The sequence below is a fragment of the Denticeps clupeoides genome, chromosome 12, assembly GCF_900700375.1.
Source record: "Denticeps clupeoides chromosome 12, fDenClu1.1, whole genome shotgun sequence".
NCBI lineage: Eukaryota > Metazoa > Chordata > Actinopteri > Clupeiformes > Denticipitidae > Denticeps > Denticeps clupeoides.
Window position 1 is genome coordinate 16,533,635 of NC_041718.1, and position 23,186 is coordinate 16,556,820.

The following is a 23,186-nucleotide window of genomic DNA, read 5'->3' on the forward strand; positions in this document are numbered from 1 at the left end:
ACACTAGTCAGTGGCTGAAGAGGCGATTAGTCGGTTCTTAGGTGTCTCTTGCTGGGTCTATCTTTGTTCGCGCGCTTACAGGAGAAATGACATGTGAACAAGTGGGTTTTGTAGGCCTGTGTGGTCTCCAGTCGTTTGAGAAACACAGACAAATGTCTACCTATATTGCATTGCTACAAACTACATACCAAATCATCTGATATTTAGAGAGGCGAGAACCATATGGCTATCTTCACTAAATGGAGATATACATATCAAATGAAAGCTCTTTCGATTGGCACATTCTTAAAAAAGAAAACGACTTAACATTGAACACACAGCAGCAGCAGCAGCAAAATTGTTAGTAAGACGCTTACCTATGAACCCTGAAGACTGAGGATACCACTTACCACCAATGTGTCCCTCAGCAAGACAATTAACCTTAAATTGCTCCGGGGGGGACTGTCCCTGTAACTACTGATTGTAAATTGCTCTGGATGAGGGCGTCTGATAAATGCCGTAAATGTAAACGTAAAAATGTTGTTCATCACGTGTACTTTCCTCCATGTGTATTCTCACCACTCATTTTGATGTTGTTTAGATAACTAATTATAAAATAGATACCAGTATGTACCAACATTATCAGTATTGGATGAATAGCTCAGCACACACCATGAATAAGCTGGAAATAATAATAATAATGATGAAAAATACATTGGGTGATGAAAACCTGTGTGGTTTGGGCTGTCAATAATTTTTTTTTATTATGCACAGACAAGAATGTATGTTAAATTGATTAAAAAAATACTAATACAGTAATTGCAGTATATAATACAGTAACAATTTTTGTCTGTTTCATATTGATTTAACATTCTGAAGAGTAGAGAATTAAGTTGTTAAACATTTGTGGGAAATGGTCCGACGTCTCACTCCTCTACTCCCACTTCATCACTCAAAATAAGTGTTCTGTTTGAGCCCATAGAGAAGGTTACTAGATCAAAGTGCATCAACAGCATGAAAGCGTCCCATTTTGAGGGAATCATTTCTTCCCAGTGTGTCCCAATGAAACACAAACATGTCCAAATATGACTAGATGATGCAGAATCATCAAGAGCTGTGCTCAGACCGTAATTTATTCATTTATCTTGAATATCTTATGGAAACCACAGACCCTCACTTAATCATTTACGACCTAGGGGTGGAGTTAAATATAAATCTTTCAGCAATTGTTTGCTAGATTGGGCTTGGAATACTGTCATTGTTGGATGTAGAGCAAAGAAACAAAACAGGTTGTGGTTTGATGCTGATCTCCTCAAAGGCAGAGTTGCATCGTTACTGCCGAGCTTTACGCGGGGATGAATGGTCCCACGCAGACAGCGCCTGAAGCGACCTGCTCTTTTCTGCGGCTGGAATTCTGGGGTTTTTGTGCATCTAACACAACACATGGTCCACGGAAGGGGTAAGATTGAGCCAAGGAAGACGGGAATGAGGTTTGATGCTGAAATCCTGTGGGGGAATTGAATCATAGACGCCTAGTGAGTGTGGCTGCTGTTTGACTGGAGCGCAGGATTCATTCCATCGTGCAGATGTTTTCTGAAATGAAGCTAAATGCTGAGAGAGAGAGAGAGAGGCTCCTGAGAGGGTCCAACCTGGACCGCAGATTTATTTGGTTACGCAGCAACTCAAATTCCCTGCTCTTTTTATTAGATCGCTGTCCTTGGCAGATCCAGTTTGACGGTGAATTGGTGTCTTCCTCCCGCCTCACTGGGTCTGGCTGAAAAGATCAAAGGAAATAATAAATATATCTGCTCCGCTCTTTCATTAAAAGTAAAGAAAAGGCGACATGGACAGATATGAATGGTGGCTTTACTTTCTTTACCTCAGAATTAGGGCATCCCACCACCTTGATCATTTTCTGCACTGATTATTACAAAACAAAGCTGCAGAACATGATCTAGATTCCTCAGATTGGTGTGTGTGTGTGTGTGTGTGTGTGTGTCTGAACTAGCGACTCCTATGCAGACTTAGGCCTGATTAAGGGGAAGGTACAGGTGGGCATGTAGACTGGAATTGTAGAAAGGGAGCGGATGCGGATCTGCAGCTGTCAGATCCCCCCCACCCCGTTTTGCACCGCAAGCATCCAGTGAAAAGAGGGTGGAGGAGATACAAGGTGGTGCCTGAAATGGGGGTCTTTTGGGTCGAGCAGGGCGAGCTTGTATGGTTCTTGAGTCATTCCCTCACTGCAAGTGTGGGTCATTCTTTTCAGTGCCAGTCATCTGGAATGATGTAAGTGCAGAGGAAGATCTGACACGGTCCGCCTTATCGCAGAGGACCCGCAGCTCCAGGCGGACCCTGCTCCACTTGTGTCTTATAATCTGCTTAATTGCTTTTGAAATTACACACAAAAGAGCGAATATCTTCACCATCGTACAGCGTGGAATTTGCTAATATGACCTTTCATTTTTCAACCCCCACCCACCACCCCACCCCCTTCCATGCCTTTCTTCTCCAGGAGTGATTCGGACAGCGGTGGCAGATCTCGATCGGGAGACGCAGGATCGCTACGAGCTGGTTGTCAAGGCAACAGACATGGCAGGCCAAATGGGCGGTCTCTCTGGCTCTACCACAGTGACCATAGTGATCACAGATGTTAATGACAACCCTCCACGCTTCTCTCAGAGTGGGTGTCTCTCACTGAAAATTCTCTCTCTCTTTTTTAAAGGAGTTTGCACTCAAGTTTTAAATGCTATACTTATTGTAATTGTACTTTCTGTGAATGTGACATTTTATAAACAGGAGGGGAAAAAACACAGACACACACAAAATATGGGCCTATTAATATTCCTTCAGTTAAAGATGGTGGTTGGGGTTGCCAAATCCGCACCTCTAGAGGTCTGGGCCAGCACTTAGCAGATGTCAGATGACTTATGTCAATTTTTAAAATTGACCCTGAGCAGCCTGAGTGATTTGTTAATATCCGAATTCTGGCAGCCATACGGCCAGTGTGCACACACCTCTACTGCTGATATTTGCCTGGGTGTTTGTTCATAATACACCCAAGAACCTTTTGAGAAGAGGAAGTGTGCGGGTTCTTCTTCTTCTTTTTGGAGTATACACCAATCACATGGACATACAGGAGAGGCTCCAGAGAGCAGACCTCCAAAAGATCTTTTTTTTTTTTCTTTTCAGTGAGCACAGAGCTTCAAACAAATGAAAAGCCCTTTATATCATTGCTCTCATAACACAGATAATGTGCTGGCTGATGCATTTAATACATTTATGTCTTGGGGGCAGAAATGGGGAGAGCATGTGTGTCTACCAGACCCAAAGAGAAAAGAAAAGAAAGAAAGAAAGAAAGAAAAGGTCCAGAAGTTATGAGGTGTTTTCATTATTTTTTTCTCTATGCTGTGTCTCTTTTATTCAGTTTTGTCTACTGAAGGGGTGGGGGGGTGGCTGCATGCTTCAACATCCACCGCTCTTCACTATTACTGATCATTAGGTCACTAATCATTGCTCTTCATATACAATATACACTTGCTTTAAGACAAGTGCAGTGCTTAAGGTTTATTATGCCCGTCCGCTATTTTCCTCACGTTCACGGCTTAACCGATATGCCCTGCACTCCATTGGAGTGTGCTGTTTTCCACATTCTCTCAGAACGCAGCAGACTCGCATAATAACGTAATTACACATTTCCTTTGTACAAGCCGAGCCTGCCTTTTACGTAAAGCCCCCTAAAGATGACGTCCTTGCTCTGTGAAATGAAGGATGGAGCTCTGGTTCCATCAGACATCGATGGGTCTGAGGGAATTTGTTCTTGAGTTCAATCCAGCAGCATCCATCCTTACATTAATGACTTTTTTCATGTTAAACGAGCTGCAAAATTGACATGCAGGCTTTTTCCCCACAACGGCAGAGATGTACCAGTTCTCGGTATCAGAAGGGGCAGCAGTAGGGACAGCGGTTGGGAGGATTATAGCATCGGATGCAGACATGGGCGACAACACCGACATGAGCTACCTGATTAAAGACGAGGAGGGAGGAGAACTCTTCAGAGTCTCCACTGATGCCGACACCCAGGAAGCAGTCATCATCATCAAAAATGTAGGGAGACCTTCTTCTTTTTCTTCTATGAACGTCACACAGACACACACACACACAAACATACAGGCCAAAAGTTTGGACACACCTTCTCATTCAGTGTGTTTTCTTTATTTTCATGACCATTTACATTGACGGATTCTCACTGAAGACATCAAAACTATAAATGACCACATGTGGAGTTATGTACTTAACAAAAAAAGGTGGAATAACTGAAAACGTGTTTTATATTCTAGTTTCTTTGCTCTGATTACTGCTTTGCACACTCTTGGCATTCTCTCGATGAGCTTCAAGAGGTCGTCACCTGAAATGGTTTCCCAACAGTCTTGAAGGAGTTCCCAGAGGTGTTTAGCCCTTGTTGGCCCCTTTGCCTTCAGTCTGTGGTCCAGCTCACCCCAAACCATCTCGACTGGGTTCAGGTCCGGTGACTGTGGAGGTCAGGTCTCCACTTTTTGTTAAGTACATAACTCCACATGTGTTCATTCATAGTTTTGATGCCTTCACTGAGAATCTACCAACGTAAATGGTCATGGAAATAAAGAAAACACATTGAATGAGAAGGTGTGTCCCAACTTTTGGCCTGTACAGTGTGTGAGTGTGTGCATGTGTGTGTGTATATATATATTTTGGAGGGGCATTTTGTCTGATGATTGTGGTCCAGTTTTTAATGGCAAGTCTTTCGTGAAATAGCCTTTTCCTCCATCAGGCCGTCCGGTAATGGCTGCATTATGTGTGCGATTAATTCCCCAGTCCCTGGACTACGAAAACAAGCAGACTCACAACGTTGTGGTGGAGGCCGTCAACAAACACGTGGACCCTCGCTTTGTGGACCTCGGGTCTTTCCGGGACCAGACCATCGTGAGGGTCAGTGTTTCTGACACAGATGAGCCGCCCATTTTCTTTCCACCCTTGGGGTCCATTATGGAGGTGCAGGAAGATGCGAAGCTGGGTGCGCTTGTGGGCATCGTCACAGCCAAGGACCCGGACAGAGAGAACGCTCCTGTCAGGTACGGCCCGACACCTACAATATGCACTGGGATGTTAAGGTATGGGAATGCTCAGGGCTATTGTAAGTAGATTTAATAATTGCCTTCTAATTAAAAACCAAAAACTCCAACTCCACAGGCCTCTGACTCCTAGATGACAGCCATTTAGATGCAGCTGTAAGTGCATGTGGTAGAGGAACACGATCTGCTGTCTCCACAAACTCCCAGAACAGGCGACTAATGACTCCTCAGCTAAACAGGACGAAATCTGGGCTCAGCCCTTTGGTGTGTACTTGAGTGTGTCTGCGTGTGAGAGTGAGAGAGTAGGTGCAAGAGTGAGACAGTAGGTGTGTGTATGTCCCATTATAACAAATATACAAAGTAACGGAGCGAGGACCAGGTATGGCTGCTGGAGTGTGGACACTGCCTTCATTATACCACAGAGGCCCATGGCTGACAGTTATTAATCTGCTTCTCGCGCACAGAGAACTGCACAAACTCACACACGCGCGCACACACACACACACACAGAGAGAGGGGGGGGGCACACTCAAAGGTTTTTTGAAAATAGTTCAGCCTGAGATTAGTTTCCTAAAACTGGCCACTTTAATAGAAACACCCGGGTTTTGTGCACAGTTTGTTTTTGGGGAACTTATTGCCCTTCATCATTGGTCTATTTCAAGCGCAACTCCCTACCCAGCCATGTAGTGTGGTGGTAGTTCCATAGTGCCGTGTCTCTCGACCCTGCTGGCTGCTGGCAGATGACCACAAATTCACATGCTTGGTCCCTGCCTACTACCATTTTGTCCCAGAGAAAGAGTTGCTTCAGTGGGGCAGTCCTTAGAACTACTGATTCCACCAGTCCTGCAACTCCCCCTCGGCCCCCGGACCCTACTCAATTCCTGTTCCTGTTCGGCATTCCTGTTCTCTCTTTCCAACACTCACCACTGAACCCGGCTCTCCCACACGTCACGTGCCTGCACGTCCCATCGTCCCCTCCTGTTCACTTCTCCTGCCCCCCCCGGAGCTCATGTCCACTTCAGCGAGCCGATCAGAACACGCAAGGTCTGCCCGGGCTTCCCTGAACTCAACTAAGTGCCCTTGCACTCATCTTTCTACTCACAACAGTAATTTTCGGGGGGTTTTTTTTATATGAATCATTCAAGTGTTGTTAAAGTCTTAAAGACGAAGATTAAAAAAGATTATCAACTATCTTATCCATAAAAAAACTGAAATTTGGAGATTTTCTGCAGTCTGCTTTCTCTGTCTACCAACTAATTGCTAAATAGAAGACAAATGAAAGATTAATGGACTGTGAAAATAACCGCACTGTAATGCACTGTACTTTAATATTACTCACGTGTATAAAAATCCTGACCATCCTGTTAATATACAACTAAACCACATCAGGTCAGCAGTGGTCCTTTCATCAAAAATGAAGATATGAATGACAAACTGTGACAGCCTGTACCTGGAGACCTTTAAAGTTTTTAAAGCCCCAAAATGGCTCCTGAGTCAATCAGTTCCAAAGTTCATCCTCATTCTTCTACTTTTTCTTGGTTGACTCCCAGCACCGGTTCTTATGTTGCGCACCATTCGTGAAATCAGAATTCAGAACATTCTCCTCTGGAATTATGGTTTTCTTTGAGGTACATGCTTTAAATGTTTTCTGTGCAGAGGTGTGTAGGCGACGGCAGGGATGTGGAGCTTCACGCACACGGATGCATACGGTCTGTGCAAATTACCTCTATTAAAAATGCATGAAGCCGAACCAAAAGTGCTCCAGGTGTAATAAAGAACAGCACAGAGGCAGACCGGCTGGCTGACTGGCACAGGGGCCTGGCATTTTGCCCATGCCCGTCGGTACCACTTTAATCATCTCTATTGGACTGAGCTAACCAAGCAGGTCTTTGCACTGTGCCACCATCGCTACCCCCCCCTTCCCTCGCCAATCTCCCATTCATGCCACCTAGCTCTTGCAGGGCCTGGCACCAAGGGCACCGAGCCCTGAGGAATGGATGCGTGAGCTGAAAAATGCCACCCCCCTTTTTTGGAAGGGAGGGGGTTAGGAAATATTTGTGTTTTGCTCATTTGGATTGCAAAAGCCATAAAAAGGGCACGGCTGTCTAGTTTCTTTCTTAATAACACAGTAAAACAATGGAGATTCATGGGTTTCTGTCTTAAGATTTTTATGAGGTATTTTTGTGCCATCTTTTTTTAACAGCCTACCTCATAAATGTTTACAGGCTAACTGGATATTTTTTCTTTCCTAACAAACATAGAAAACTGTTGCAAAAAGGTATTATCATGGTTGATAGCTCCTCATCAGCTAGTGTACCAGCTAGTGTATTGCAGTAGAGCAGATGCCTACATGACTACAGTCATTTTTATTGTAAACTCTGTGTATTAATACTTTTGCACTGAGACAATTTGGAGAATTAATGTGCAGATGTGACTTGCAAAATGCTATAATAAGATTTGTTATCAGCTCATGTTTCTCCAGCACTCTCTGAAGCACTCTCTGAACCCCCAGATGAACCTGCGTTACCTAGGGTAAAATACGATCTTATTAATCCTTTTATAATTTTATATTCGGATCCTTTAAAGCTTGGGTGGTGTTTTGTGGGCCCCTCGGCCATGAGAACTAAAGCAGATGGAGCAAGAAGAGAAAAGAAAGGAAACGGAACCCACTCCCTGAATTTTGTTGACTCCATAACCTTTTAAGAGGTGCTTATGTACCGCAGAGGACTGGAAATGTATTTTGGTTTCATCAGAGTGCATCTTAAATTATTAATCTAGATTTTCTAGGTGGTCTAGGCAGTAGGCATTTCCTCTTGTTGGCTTGTGTGGAATATAAAAAGGCGAGGGGGGTGAAATTATGGCAGGTTCTCGATAGTGACTAAATGTACAATTACTTCCAAAACATAAGGGTTTGTCTCTGAAAATTGCTAACGTATGGCTGCATGGCTATTTAGGAGGTCCCAGGAGCCTCATATGGAAAAGTTCTAATGGTACTCCATTACTTTTTGTAGCAAAAGAGAAGAAGAAGAGAGAGAAAAATAACTGCTGGGCTCTGTTTTTCCCCAGGTACTCCATTGACCGAAGCACTGACCAGGAACAGATTTTCAACATTGATCCTGTGACAGGTGCCATCACCCTAGGGAAGATTTTGGACAGAGAGACGGCAGGTTGGCACAACATCACTGTGACAGCAGTGGAAGCAGGTATATTCGGGACGTCTTTGAATGCTATCTAAAAAGCGGAGATGCTGACAGATCTGTGTTCCCCTAAAGCTTTCACATCACTTTAAATCAGCATACAGCGAATGCAGACGCTTTTCGCATTCTGCTCTTAAGAAGTTTATTTAGCTCCATGCTAAGTCTGACCAAAAATCTAGTTTAAGCTGTTTAATAAAATGCCTTTTAAAGTCTTAAACTACATTTGAAAATGTTCGTCAGCTGACATTTTATGAAAAGTGAGCAATTTGGATCTGGCTGCATTACTAAAAATGCTGCTACTGGAGTCATTCCTGTATTCCCAGGGTTCCATGTTCCCCACATTTATATGGTACTTAATGGGAAAATGAAAAAGAGTCCTGTGTTCCCTGGTGCTACACATTTTCTCTCACAGGGTCTAATGCTCCTAAGGTCTTATTTTGCCCACCACATAATGAGAATGTGAAGCAATGTTACCCAGCCAGGGTTTTGGTTCCACATATAAATGTGTAGAACTGCTGCTCAGATGTTGGTACAGCTTTGCAAATGAAGTCTTCCCTGTGCAGTGTTAAATGGCATTTATCACTGGTCTGGTATGAATCTGGGGATTGGTCAGACTGGAAATGAAGATAAGCAGTATAATAAAAATAAATAAAAATAAGGAAATTTTCAAATGGGTTTATGGAATACGTTTTATTTATTGATGAGGCTTGGAATTAGCAGATTTCACCTGATTTTCAATAAACAATAGAAAAAGCTGCCTGATTGTGATTGTCATAAATTGTATATGTATTAAAATAGAATTTGGTAGGTATAGAAAAGTATTTTTAGGAGATTATTTGTTTAGTGAGGGGCAATAATATCTGGTAATGGCACTTGCCATCATATTGTATGTTTCCAAATGGTAATGAAGAGATCTACAACATTTACCCTTATGTAAAGGTTTAATTTAACATTTACCATGCTTGTTCAGTCAAAAAAAAATATTGCAGATCAATCTGCAGCATGGAATTATGGGGGGAAATGGTAAACTGCAAATGCAAAAATGTTGGTTGACGTTATTGTCTTCAGTTCATGTACTCTTCATTGTTTACTATTTATTCATATAGAGTTATAAACTATATAAATTGTAGTACTGGTCTCATGATGGATCTAAACTGTGACTTCTGTCTAATGCAAATGATGTCATCTTCATGGGAACCACTTTCCTGACCACTTTTCAGACTTTAGTAATGACCAGTATGTCTCTCAGATGCTTCAGAGTGCAACCCTTGTTGCATTGTAGCTGCTTACTGACCATCATGCCTGAGGCTCTTTTTTTAAATGTGCTGCAGCAAATGAGCAGTTTCAGAAGAGGAGTTTTATTTGAATCTTGGAAGAAGTTATAAAAAGTAAATAAATTCTGTGCCTTGCTTACAGTGCTCTTTCCAGACAGGAGGGTAACTGGTGGAACCCTGTCAAAGGCAAGGCTTTTGGAGTCTGACAGCCTGTTCAGTCGCCATAGAATACTATCTTCTGGAAGAGAGTGACACATAATTTCAGAGACCTGTGATTGAGAGTATGATATCACTGTTAACCCCCTTTTTTAAGACAGGTAATTGGGAGAATGGGAAGAAAAGTTTCCCACCCTTAAGGTAGAAGCCTTCACCATAAAATAAATGTCTTTATCTAGCTGTAAAGGACATTTTATGAGATTTTTTTGTGCATTAAAATCTGAGTGTAAAAGGAAATTCAGCGTTAAATTAAAACCAATCTCATCTGATTTCCTTGTCACTCTCAGTGATTACGCACTCAAACACACATGAACATGTAGCGTGAAGCCAGCATACACATGCACGTGCATGTGGAACCAGTTCAACAGACTGGTTTCCTGGATTGATCAAGTTGCTCAGACGATCATGAAAGCACGCCTTTCACTCAATTATCAAGATTTACCAGTAATTGACCAGCGAGTAAGTCTCATGTGGGTTATGAGGAGGTCACTTGTGTGTTCCATTCACACATGCACACATATTTTGTAATTAAAATATTCTGTTGAGTATTTTAAAGTTCCAATAGTAATAATAATAATGTAATAAGAAGTAGAACAAAACCAATTTTGTTAAGATTGTGCTAAGGGTTGCCAGATTGGGTATCTTCATTTATCAATAAGATATGTGGCCCACCAACATCTGGTGAGCACACAGCAGATGCCCCATGTGCCTGTGATCTGGTTAAATCCGTTTTCTTAATATCTGGTGCCGCTGTAACATCAAAGATAAATTTGGCACAGATCGACTTGCCTCGGGACCAAATGAACTTTTCTTCAGGATATGCCATTCTGTGGCTGTCTCTGGCTGATTGATGCTGAAATTGATCCGCCGCCTTGCTTCTGATGTGTTCCCCCTTTAAAACGTGTACAGTAGACTTGTATTAAAAGGCAAACATTAGTCTTATTCTGCCACTTTTTCTCTCCTTCTTTTGTTTGCAGCCTTTTTTTTATGCTGCGAAACTGAGCCAATTACACTGAATTGCTGGGCAAGCAACAAATTGCTATCTGGCCTTAACGTATTCTGAATAAATGTGACATTTAACTTAACGTAATGTAATAAGCTAGCATAACACTTAGTCCTTTAATGGGTGCAGAGTGTTTGAGTATAGGCAAAAGCATAACTGTAGACCTAACAGTGACTTAAAGGATGATGTCATCTTATTTAAGAAAGTGATTCTCTGAGCTCATTTTTTAACATCCATGAATTGTGTGCGTTCCGCTGGAGCCAAAATAGATGAAGGGAAAAAAAAAAACTGCTTTGATGATTTCAGAGAATTTTAGTGTAACTAGCTTAAGCAGAACCAATACTGTGTATTCCTTGTACCATAAGACGATTCATGTATTTGCTTGTTTTTAATAGTCTTGATTTTGCCTCTGGCCAGGCACAATTTTGCACTTAACTGGCTTGATTAAATAAAAAATGGTAATAGATTTTTAATTGGCATACAGTCTCTCAAGTTTATATTCAAGCAGCACATATTCAAACCACAAATACATTTATAGACATGCATTTTTAATCATGGGTTGGTCATAATTAATATACATTAGCCTAATAAAATGCAATCAAGGGAGAGTACACAACCTGTTTTGTAACACGAGGCAGAGCAACACATTTTAATATGTCTAACGCAATTAAATAACCAGGAACTGAAGTGAATTGCAGGTTTAAGTTGGCACTGTGGTCTGTAAATATTAGTTTAATGTGGTGGATTTTAGATTGTGCTGACTACAAAAAAAATAATACTCTATGCACCCCACTTGTTGCCCTGTAGGAGCGTGCCAAAACTGCTCAGTATGTGACATTTTGAGAGTGGCAGCAGGGCATGGAGTAACCCTTTTTCCTGGCAACCGCAGGGAAACCCAGTCTGACCCTTGGCAGTGTTTGGATATAACAACAAGCCCTTAGTGTTCCTCACGGTTGCCTTCTGGGGGAATAGGTCCAGAACCCCTCTAAGAGAGAGGTCATGACCTCAGACCTTTCTCTATCATTGACCTTAGCAACTTCAAATATTAATTATTCAGGCAGCTAAATTTAGCTCTTTTTTTTTTCTAAATGAATGAACCAAATCATAGTAGATTGTTTGCTTTGAGTGTTCTGGTATCAATTCTTTAAACCTTTCCTGTATTGCATTGCTTTACTGAAGGCCCTCAGGCAGTGGTGGTCCCAAAATGCCAAGGTGCCACTGAGGAAAGTCCTACACTGTTGTGTGCACTATGTGCTGTGCTGCAGTGTTTCAAAATGACAATCACTTCATTTTCACGTTTCACTCGAACAATCCTGACAACTCCACACCGTCCAAAGTCTTTAAAACCTTCAATTGCCCTGGCGGAGTCTAGCATAAGGACATTTTCATTGTCTTCAACCCTGTAATGTCTTGGGGTCCCATAATGTCTTTGTGCTCTTCCTCAGAATGCCATTTCCTAAATATATCCAGTTGCATAATTGTCCAGTTCTTGTTGATTGGGGCACTTGTAGCTATAGCTCAAGTTCCTTGCCCATAGGATGTTAACTCATCTTGACCCTACACTTTCCACAAGGTGATCCCAATTGAATAGTCTGCATTGCCCTTTCCACTTCAGTCCCGCAGGATTTACATGTGGCTGCACACATATAATTTTTTCTCGCTGTGCCGAAAACCAAGTCCTTGTTGTTCAGTAATTTATGTTTGTTAAATCCCAGAGGTGCACTCTAATCATTAAAGTTATGTAGCATATATTATTTGATAGTGCTGCTAGATTTGAAAATGGGAAATGTAATTTAGTAGCCAGTCTCTAATAGCAGGGAGTGTGAGTCTCCAGTTGAGGTGGCACAGTGGGAAATTAAGAGGCATATATTCAGAGAGAGCAAAATGACAGACCTCGATAAAAAGAAAAACAGTCAGATCCCAGCCTGCCCTTTGTTCTTTCCTTACTACACTGTGTATTAGCATGTGTTTAAATGGATTTAAGATTACTGTAGCAACGCTTTTTCAGTGTGCCATGTTGTCCTCTTCATATTACATATCTCCAGATCCAGATGTTGCACCCTAGAGGTGTAAGACAACGCTCTGGGCAAAATCCCAACCGCCTTGCAGTCAGTTCATGAGCTCTTTCCAGATTATGTCAAGCAGTGTAAATTCAGTACTCATCCAAAAAAAATTGATATATTGAAGAGTGAGGACCATAGAGGACATTGGTACTTTGCCAATCCATATCATATATGGATCTAAATTTGATATGTGCTGATTTCACATTCACAAATATTTATTTAAAAAAATAGTAACAAGCTTATTTTTGGCACCAACTGTTTAAAATGATTAACTTATTAAAAGTAATATATTTATTAATTCATTCACACCCTTTCATTTTATACGAATATTTAAATTTCACCCCAAGTTCAACTATGCTAATATGGTTTTCACCTTGTTTTTTTGTTTTTTTACCTTGTTTTTACCTTATATTGTCCCAGTATTGAAAGAGATCACTATGGTTTTGAATTCTGGGCCAGGGACTGTAAATCACAGGCTGTACAGTGAATTGAATAACTGAGAGCTGTCTTTACTGTACTGTCACTCCTCAGACAACCTGTCTCAGACATCACAATCTGCCGTGATCATCCGCATTCTGGACGTCAACGACAACCCTCCTGAACTGGCAACCCCGTATGAAGCTTCTATCTGTGAAGATGCCAAGCCAGGCCAGGTAGGCAGGCATTGGCTCTCAGACTTCCTTCTATTTCATTCCCTTCCATTCCTTTGTATTATTGACTGCTGTGGGAACAGAAGCCTCCTGTTCACAACCATACCAATATCTAGCTAGGTTTTGAATTCTGAACAGCAAATGCTACCAGTGCTTTCCTGCTTGCTTGCACTCATTTCTTGTGTGGTGTTTACTTAAAACCATGCCTCTCACACGCTGGGAACACTGCATTTGCCTGCAACACTGCATTTGCCTGCATTGATCATTTTTGAATATTAACCATCATAACTGTATGCAGTCGTAAGCATGTTAGATGTAGACCTCTTCAGAAACATATCAAGACATTTCAGTGTGATCCAAAAATTAAACAGGAATTGTTCAGATTATTGAGATTGTAAAATGTAATTGATTTATGTCATTAACCTCAGGTTGCTTTTTACCAAAATATTAATTCATTGTATTTTTCATCTTGGTCATTTTTGTTCCTTGTTAATTCTTTATTACAGTAGGGAAGTATTTGATACACTGACACATTTTCAAACTTACAAATGGAGAGATCTGTCATTATAGGTATACTTCAACTATGAGAGATAGTATCTAATAAAAAATAAAAAAAAAACTGAAAATCACATTGTATGATAAATCACATGTATGATTTTTAAATATTGCATAAAATAAGTATTTTATCATCTACCAACCAGCAAGAATTCTGACTTTCACAGACCTGTTAGTTCATTTTGAAGAAGCCTCTTCCTTTCATTACCTGTACAAAAGACATCTGTCCACAGGCTCAATCAATCAGACTCCAATCTCTCCACTATGGACAAGAACAAAGCTGCGGCCAGGGACAAAATGATAGACCTGCACACGGCTGGGATGAGCTACAGGACAATAGGCAAACAGCTTGGTGATAAGGCAACAACTGTTAGCGCAATTATTAGAAAATGGAATAAACTCAAAATGACTGACAGTCTCCTCACTTGGAACTCTGCATTGACTATGAAGTACATATTATTTTCACTTCACTTTTTTTTTTTTATAACTAATAATTAATGAAAATGGAGTATGTTTATTTAAAGACCCTGCTGGCATAAGCCTGATGCGATGCATGTTCATGGCTTAACCAACGTCTAAACTCACATGCAATTTATCACTTACCCCCACTCACCCAAACCACCAGCCTTTCCTGCCCACGCATTACAGAGGGGGCTTCGGTAAAGGGGAGCATCCAAATCTTCTTCTGTTGACCTCAATGCCTCTGCTGCCCAAAGCAGGTCTGGGAAGCAATGCAGAACAATCCATTTGTGTCAGTTTTACTACAAAGCCAATCACTTTCCCTTTTTGTCAGAATTGTTTCATTACCGCCGTGCTTCTAGTTCGGACCTTTTTCAATTGAAAAGAATGATCTGTCTGACATTTTGTTCCAGAGGCAATTTATAAACTCGACTTTTCCCCCAGCTTGGTAAACAGTTTAGACTGGGGTAACGTGTACAATGTGCAGGCGCTGTTCCGAGTGGTGTTTTCTGGTGTTGGGGGAAGACCTGTATAATGAAAAGGGCGTCTCAACTCATTTTTTAAAGCATCATTTTGTCATTTGTACATATGTTTACTTGATTTACATACAGAGCTTTAAGAAGCATGAGGAAGAGTTCTTTTCTTGTTCATGACCCCAAACCCCCCCCCAAAAAAAGCAACAAAGTCTTACAGGCGGCCCGGTGTACAAGTCAGATCTATACAAACAGCATTTCTTTTTAAATGTTGTGGCCGCCTAACTCTTGTTCTCTATTTATCTGTTGCTTGCACACACAGATAGCTTTATTAATTAGGCGGGTGTGCTAGCTAATGGGTATGCTTGGTACCCATCAATGAGAGGGTGATGAATTGAATTAATTTAGGCCGCCGCACACGAAATGTGTAAAACAAACTCGGAAGGGAACCTGTTAAAACCAATCCATCTTCTGGTCTACAAAACACCCTGGCCTGTGAGTGCTTGTCCATTCGTTCACCAGCACTAGATAGAACCCTGAGGCTCTTACTGTTGATTAAACAAAAACAATTTATCATTTTTTTTTCGATCTGTCTAATCCAGGTACCACTGGTACCACCATCTCTCAAGGTACTAGGAAAACATTCTTCTAGACTTTCCTCTAACTTTTTTTTAGAAGAAAGTGAAGTTATTGTGAAACAATTCAGCACAGCAGACGGTGACACAACGAAATGTGTCCTGTGCATTTAAGCAATCAACCTTGCTTATCTGTGGGCAGCCATGACAGGCGCCGGAGGAGCAGTGTGTGGGGACGGTGCTTTGCTCAGTGGCACCTCAGTGGTATCTTGGCGGATCAATTATCGAACTGGTAACCTTCTGATTACGGGGCTGCTTCTTTAACCACTAAGCCACCACTGCCCCTGGTGGTGGAATGAACTTCCACTAGATTACTGACTAGATGAGTCACTAAAGATCTTCGAAGGGGAGCTAAAAAAAACGTAATTTTTAGGAAATACTTACATCAAAAAGGCCTCTTACCTATATATTTATATAAAAAAGATGCTTTTGTGCTGAGTCATAATGCTAATTGTATATACAGATCAGTCATGATGGGTTCTATGATGGGTTTTTCATGCAAGTCTCTGGATTAGAGCATCTGCCAAATGCTATAAATTTAAAATGTACATGCATTCCCCATGTTGGCGTGGGTTTCCTCCAGGTTCTCCAGTTTCTTCCCACCATTCAAAAGCATGTCCACTGAACCGTAGTTGTAAGTGTGTGAAGTGAATGTGGTGTGTGGGCTGGGCTGCGCCATGGGTGAATCCACACCCAGCACCCAGTGTCCTGGTATGGTCTCCGGCAGCTGAGTAGGACTAAGCGGTTATGGAAAGTGAGTGAGTACGTAATGCACAACATTATATTATATTATATGTGTTTAATACATATCTTGGAATTTCGTGAAAGCCAAGTGATTGTGAAACACTGCAGCACCACACACAATGACACAACCCATCGCCTTGGAGAGCACCGGGCACTCATGAAAGGCTCCAGGGGAGCAGAGTGTGGGGACGGTACCTTGCTCAGCGGCACCTTGGTGGTTCAGGATTCAAGCCTATTATTAGTTATTACAGTCCAGTTTATTCAGTTACTCAGTTTATTGTTATATACAACAAATATAGCAAGATACCAATTTGCATATTTAATATATATTTGCAATATTCAAAATATATTTAAAATGCATTGCTGTACTGTAAATGTATCATTGTATCATATCAATGTATCATATGATATTATGATGCTATATATATTCTGAATTGCCTGTATTATTGGGAACATGAAAAACTACCCATGTCTCTGGGTCTAAATATGGCGTAAAAACTTGCCAGATTGAATGTAACTTATTTCCCTGCAGTAACCATTTGAGCCCAATGACATTGGCTGGAGAAGCTTGACTGGATTCAGCTCTACTATAATTCAACATGCCTCTCCTTTCAGCTCCGTATCTGCACTGCTGAACTCGTTCAGGACTCATCAAACGGCACCCCCACCCCACCCCGCCCCGTCGGGGGAAATAAACATGTGTGCCATTGGACAGATGATGCAATGACATTTCGCCTCCAGTAGGCACAAGATTCACCACACTCCAGCCACACGCTCAGTAGGAATTAAAAATGGACCGTATCATTAAAGTGCTCCCTTCTTCCCTCCCAGTTTCAGTCAACAGCTCCAGGCTCAGCTGGATCCAATTATGATGTGTGCAGCCAACTAATAATCACAAAAAAGAGAGTCTGGAAGCAAAAAAAACAGGACTTTAAAACAAGGCCTCGATGCTGGAAGCTACATTTACATGTGTAATGAATTTCAGGCCTCCTCCCTTGATACACTTAAGAGTTTATCACCCACCGCACTGGCCTATCAGAGGATACGCCTCTCCGACTAGTGTATCTATCCGTCCTCTCTCCATCTGCAAACTGACATTAACCTTGCACACGCAATCATTGAACAGCAGACCCATCAGGCTGAAATATCCCCCCCTACCCAATCCCAGGTGGGCAACTTCGCTCACAGGGCCAACAAGCCGGGGAAGGGAGACGGATGAGAGGGCATTAAGTATTTCATACAGTATGTATAGAATTTTCAGTCTCTTTGAGACAAATCGTTGGAAATAACAGATGTTCTTATTTATCCTGTGACCTGGGGTCAATATTGTTTGGAAGCAGTTGACAGTGGTTTTTTTTGTTCTCATAGAAAATGAAGGAAATGCTTATTTTTATTTTTTATGCTTCTACTGTTGTCCTCTGCTGGAACACAGAATGAAAGGTGCAGCTCTAAGGTCAGGGGCTTTGACGCACATACTATGTCGCGCCATAGGAACATTTATTTTCTTTTACTTATTTATTTTCATCATTTTATATTCATATATGTATTATTTATCATCCAATTTTTAAAAATCAAATGTGAAATCACAAACATTTGATGGATTCATGAAATGCACAGTCGTCACTAAAGGAGGCTGGGGTGATAATCCACCCCAGCCGACCGTACAGTGTCGGAACGACTGGTGCAGCCGGCTTGTGATTTGCATGATGCTACCCAACATCCCTAATGGCCAATATTTTTACTGTAAATTGGCAGAATAAGACCAGAGACCGGAGGCGAGGGAAGGCAAGGGGTTGTATTCATATGGCTGCGGTTCTCCACTACGCAATTAATCAATATAATAACCCGGTGAGAAAACGACCTCCTGGATGAAACAAGCGTAATTACAGCACTTTCTCTGACACCTGGTGCACAGGATATTTCTTGGATGCTCCTGGTAGCTCTGCAAAATTTATACCCAAAATATAGTCTCAAGTAGAAGCACCGTATAGATCGATTCTATTCCACTGCATATGGCTGCTTTTTAAAGAAGCTGTTGGTGGATAGTTAGCATCCTATGAGAGAATTCTTTGAAAAATTCTGCAATTTGTTTCACAGATTTTAGTATGTTGTTAGCAATTTGCTAAGGGTTGTGAATAATGTGGGCATTTGTTGTTAGAAAATTAATTCCTTGTTCAATTTTTCCCACCCATTAGCATAATGGTAGCAGCATTCTAATTTCTCCCACATAAATATTTACATAATTTTTCCCACATTTGTTACTTGATAATTTTTTTTTTCTACCTCGCCATTGCCCTTAAGGAATCTGGGTGTTCACACCACATAGGAAATGACAAAGGGCTCAAGATGTATCTTGTGGGGGTTGCTGCATAATGTATGGCATTTAAGCAAATGCGAAAATGGTCCAATCTGGCGACAATGATGCAAGGTCTCCTCCCTTTCTGCTCCATTGTCCTCTGTTTTCTTTACTTGCACCTTGTTTGTGACTCTCTGGACCACATGCCTACCAAGCCGAAGATGGAGCTAGACGGTCAGTGTTGTTTAAGAATTATAAACAGTTATATGGTCTTAACGCTAACAAAATATCCCCAATCATTGCACACTCATTAGCCAACACCCAATTAAAAAGTGTGTAGTAACGACTTGATTTGTCTGATTTCTGCATGCAGAGCTTGATGCAATTGTCAGCCAGGGAGGCAGCAATTATTTTGATGCTGATCGTTCGCTTTCGAAGCGTTACCCTCTTCACTTGTGAAAAGACCTACTGTATGAGGCCAATTAGCGGATTCACTCAATATCCGCTGAGTCCGTTTGCCACACGGCTCAGGTTTGATGACAGGACGGTGAAATCAGATTAGCCTGAGCCTTTAAATGCATCCGGTCTGATCCCATTTGAAGGATGACAACACAGCGTATTTGTTTGGGTTTAAAAGAGGAACGAATCTGAGATGGGGGTTGGCGGGGGGTTGGCTGGAGACATAAATAAAGGACTTACGCGACACCGAATAAGCAGATTTGGTTCAGGGATGTACTTCCTTGTAGTGGTGTGACTGCAGCGGAGCAGCCCACAACACACTCAGCATTTCAATTCCCCGCCGACTGAGGGAGATTGTTCCTTGCGATACGACAATTTTATGATCAGAGGGGTGAGTGTCTTTTAAACAAGCAAGGGGGTGTTCTGACGGGTTTCTTGGGGCAGAATTTCATTAAAGTTATTAGTCACTCTTGATCGGCCCGTGGTGCTCCTCTGCAGCGGAGCACCGATGAGCTGTCAGAGGAGCTTCACTCTCCTTTCATCCAGCGAGATTTCAGTCTGACCTGTTGAATTAAGCAGGACTCCCACTCAGTACGATTCAAAGTCCTATCATGCGGCAAGCCTCCCATTCATTCTGCCAAAAAAAATGGCCACAATCCGGCCCATCCCGCTTTTCTGCCCTCGTCTACCTGCCGCATTGAAACATGTGCATGTGCGTGGCTTTTGCCGTCTCCCAGTGGCATTTGGACATTCGGCTGATCAAATGCAAAGGGACAGATATCATATAGTGTCGTGTGTGCAGGAAAAGGCCGGGTGGAAAAGCAAATACTAAGAATGGCCTCGGGAAGAGCAGCCTGTCAACCCAACACAGGCTATCAAACCACACTGAGCGGGTTCGTGTGACAGATCGCCCGGGTTTAGTCCTCCCCTGGGAACGACGTGGCCAGATGACTAATGCTGAGCCCTTCTAAGGCCGACAACACATCGACATGCGTAATGTACGTTCACAGGCATTAATAAATTCGAATGTTGCTGTGGTCACACACAGGAACACAGAAGAAGAGTCAGAGAGAGCACATGATGCACATCATTTTAATCTATCATTTTACATTTTGGGAAAGCGACATATTGGTCCAATCATAAGACTTTTCTCTAAAAATACCTTAAATAATAATAAAAAACAAGAAGGGGCCACATTCAATATTCATAGTGCGATAATTGTAATCATGTTTTAATTGGTCTTGAAAATGGGGGTTATCTCATATTTAAGATAATATGGTAAACCTGGTATAGTATATATCCCCAAAACCCAATATTTTCTCTGGGCTAAATTGGACATAGTACTTGGGGCATTTCTGCTAATGTCACGGCTTCTAAATCTTGAGGATTTACAGACAAACAGATACCAGCAAGATAGGACTACTTACAATTTCTATGTTTCTTGGAGAGTAGGAACCAACTTTTTTCCAGGTGTATAATTATTTATGAAACTCAGAAGACAATCCCACCTATAGGGATGAGTGACAGCTCCCAAGCACTCGACATTCTCATTCAGAATGATTTAAGCCTGCTCCTGTCAAGGTGTAGCTCAGCAGCTTGTAGCGCAGCATCCTGCCTCCTACACTCAAAATACCCCTTGTCCTTGACCTCACAGGACCATACCCACAACATGCAGATTGCTAACAAGCATATTTCTACATTATGTATTAATTCTTTCGGTCCATATAGAAACACACAGATCAGATTATCACAACTTTCACAATGCAAAACTTTAAATATTAGTCTCTAAGGTGCATGATCCTTATCCAGACTGAAGTTAATGTTAATACTCCTCACATGTCTGTTTTACACTGAATATTTTGCATTAATGTGAATTCTCCTACAAGTATGCAAACAGAGTCTCATTAATTCCAGTAATATCCCTTTAGATCTCAGGGCACTATGGTCACTCCCACAAATGAGAACTCTGATCCACGAGCGGGACCTTGAGGACCTGGGACAGTTTTGGGAAAACAGCCTCCTCTCTCTTTCCAGGGTTGCCTGAGCTCGGTGGGTCAAAAGGAGGACAGTTAGATAGAAATCTAATTAGGAGATTGCGCTTGAGGGAGATGCATTTGCTACTCAATAAACTCCCACACACACTCGCTCTCACACAGTCGGAAAGCCACAGGGACCCACAATGCAAGTGATTTCACATGCAGGTTCCTGTCCGCCGATCCTGCAGAAATGTGTTTCTATAATAATGTGTGTTTGGTCGTTTGTGGACTTCTCTGATCGTTTTTTCCATTATTTTCATAGATCAAGCGGGAACTAGTTAGTCGAAACTGTCACAATAGGAAAACAGGGTGGACTTTTGCATCAGCGCACACTCGCTCTTTGTGTACGCGGTCGGACTAAATGACTGTAGATGCAGTTTGGTAGCGGGTGCTCTCAGTGGGTGGCGGCCGGCGGTCTGCCCCCTGTCTGCTTGTTTGTGTGTTTCTGCACAGATGAAATGCAAAGTGTCTGAATCCTAAGCAGAACTTTCGGCGCATTCGCCGTTTCACGGGGATGAGATAACAGCGCGAGTTTGTTCACAGTCCCCACCCAATTTTCCTGTGACACTGCACCACCTGAGCATTGAGCTTTGATTAGCTCACACAAAAACGCGCATTGTAGACACCGCCAAGAGCCGTGCATTAAAATTCCCCGCATCCGCTGTCATGCCTGTATCTTTTAAATGAACTGATTTCCCATTAGTTCTGCGGCGAGCGGGCCCACTGTGTTTTCCACAAGGTAAGAAATAAATGGGCAACTGGCAGTAAATGCTCCTCTGATCAGTGACTGGGTAATAAGATCAGATTGACAGTGTGTATTGAGGGAATTGTACTTTGCATGTGCATGATTAGTGAGTAAGGAAATTTACCAAACTAGAAGAGCACTAGGGAGAGTTGCAGACCTCCAACAGCCGGCTCCTATGTTATATATGTACATTTTCCACTTGTGGGACTAATAAAGGGTCATCTTATGTGTAGATGTATGACAGGAATCACTTTATATATCTGGTTATATTCTGAAAATGGTTCCATTTGTTAGATATTTGACCAACTGCAGTCTAGAGAGTTGCTAGTTCTGAATATGTATTTCTAACATCGTGGACCCTATTTTCTGTCTGGTATAGTATAGCACTATGGACTAAGCAGGTAGCTTTTTTTCCTAAAGTCAAAGGCGTCTCTGATTGGAAGTTGTCTGTATCTTGAATAAGAGAAAGGAAGAGCCCATTTTGTTTGCATGTTTAATTATTTTTAAAACCCAGAACACGATCTTTGGTGATTTTTTTCCAAAAAATAATTTAAACTAACTCACGTTAGTTCCTGAAGCTGGAAGGTTAATATTGTGTTAAATGTTGTGTTTCTTGTTTTAGGGATGTATTTAAGTAAATCATTAGAAGAAGCCCCATGCTAAGTGCATAGTCCTTTGATATTTGCCAGTTTGAAAATTGTGCCAATTTTGTTATATTGCGATTCAGCTGCCATCTATAGGATTGTAGGGTCATGGCAACAGAATTTTACTCAGACGAAATTACCAAACTAAGTCTAATTTGACCTAGTGAACAATGTCACTCTTGGCCAAATTAAACCTAGTTTGGACCCCATTATTCATTATTATTATTTTCTTTTATTTATCCTCCCATATGTTACCACTCAATTTCACTGAAAACATATTGAGAGTGTTTTTCATTCATTCCCATTTATTTAAACTGAGGAATGATCTTTCACAATACTTCACAGAGACTGTTCTTGTTTTTTCAACATAAAACATGTGTTTCTACCAAGAATATGTGCTGTTGTGGTGGCAGTGGCCTAGAGGTGAATATCAATCAGCAGACAGCTGATCAAGTCACAGCTTCAACCTTCACTTACTTCCATTCTGTCCCTTTGCAAACACTTTACCCTGAGTTGCTCCAGGATGACTGACCCTGCAATTAATGGATGTGTACTGTCCTGGATAAGAGTGTCTGCTAAATGAATGAATGTAAATTAAAATTGGTCCAGTTCATTGCAGTTTTACTGCAGCCTTTGCTTTGAGCTGTTAC

The 23,186-nt window shown here is 41.7% G+C and overlaps 1 protein-coding gene across 1 annotated transcript in view; it reads left to right on the forward strand.

Annotated features, from left to right (window-relative positions):
• cdh22 (cadherin 22) overlaps window positions 1-23,186 on the forward strand; it is a 116,309-nt gene that overhangs the window by 80,544 nt on the left and 12,579 nt on the right. Inside the window, exons 6-10 of the mRNA XM_028998149.1 lie at window positions 2,492-2,659; window positions 3,896-4,083; window positions 4,831-5,087; window positions 8,154-8,290; window positions 13,372-13,493. Coding sequence (XP_028853982.1) covers window positions 2,492-2,659; window positions 3,896-4,083; window positions 4,831-5,087; window positions 8,154-8,290; window positions 13,372-13,493 — 872 coding nt within the window. The remainder of the gene's footprint in view (window positions 1-2,491; window positions 2,660-3,895; window positions 4,084-4,830; window positions 5,088-8,153; window positions 8,291-13,371; window positions 13,494-23,186) is intronic.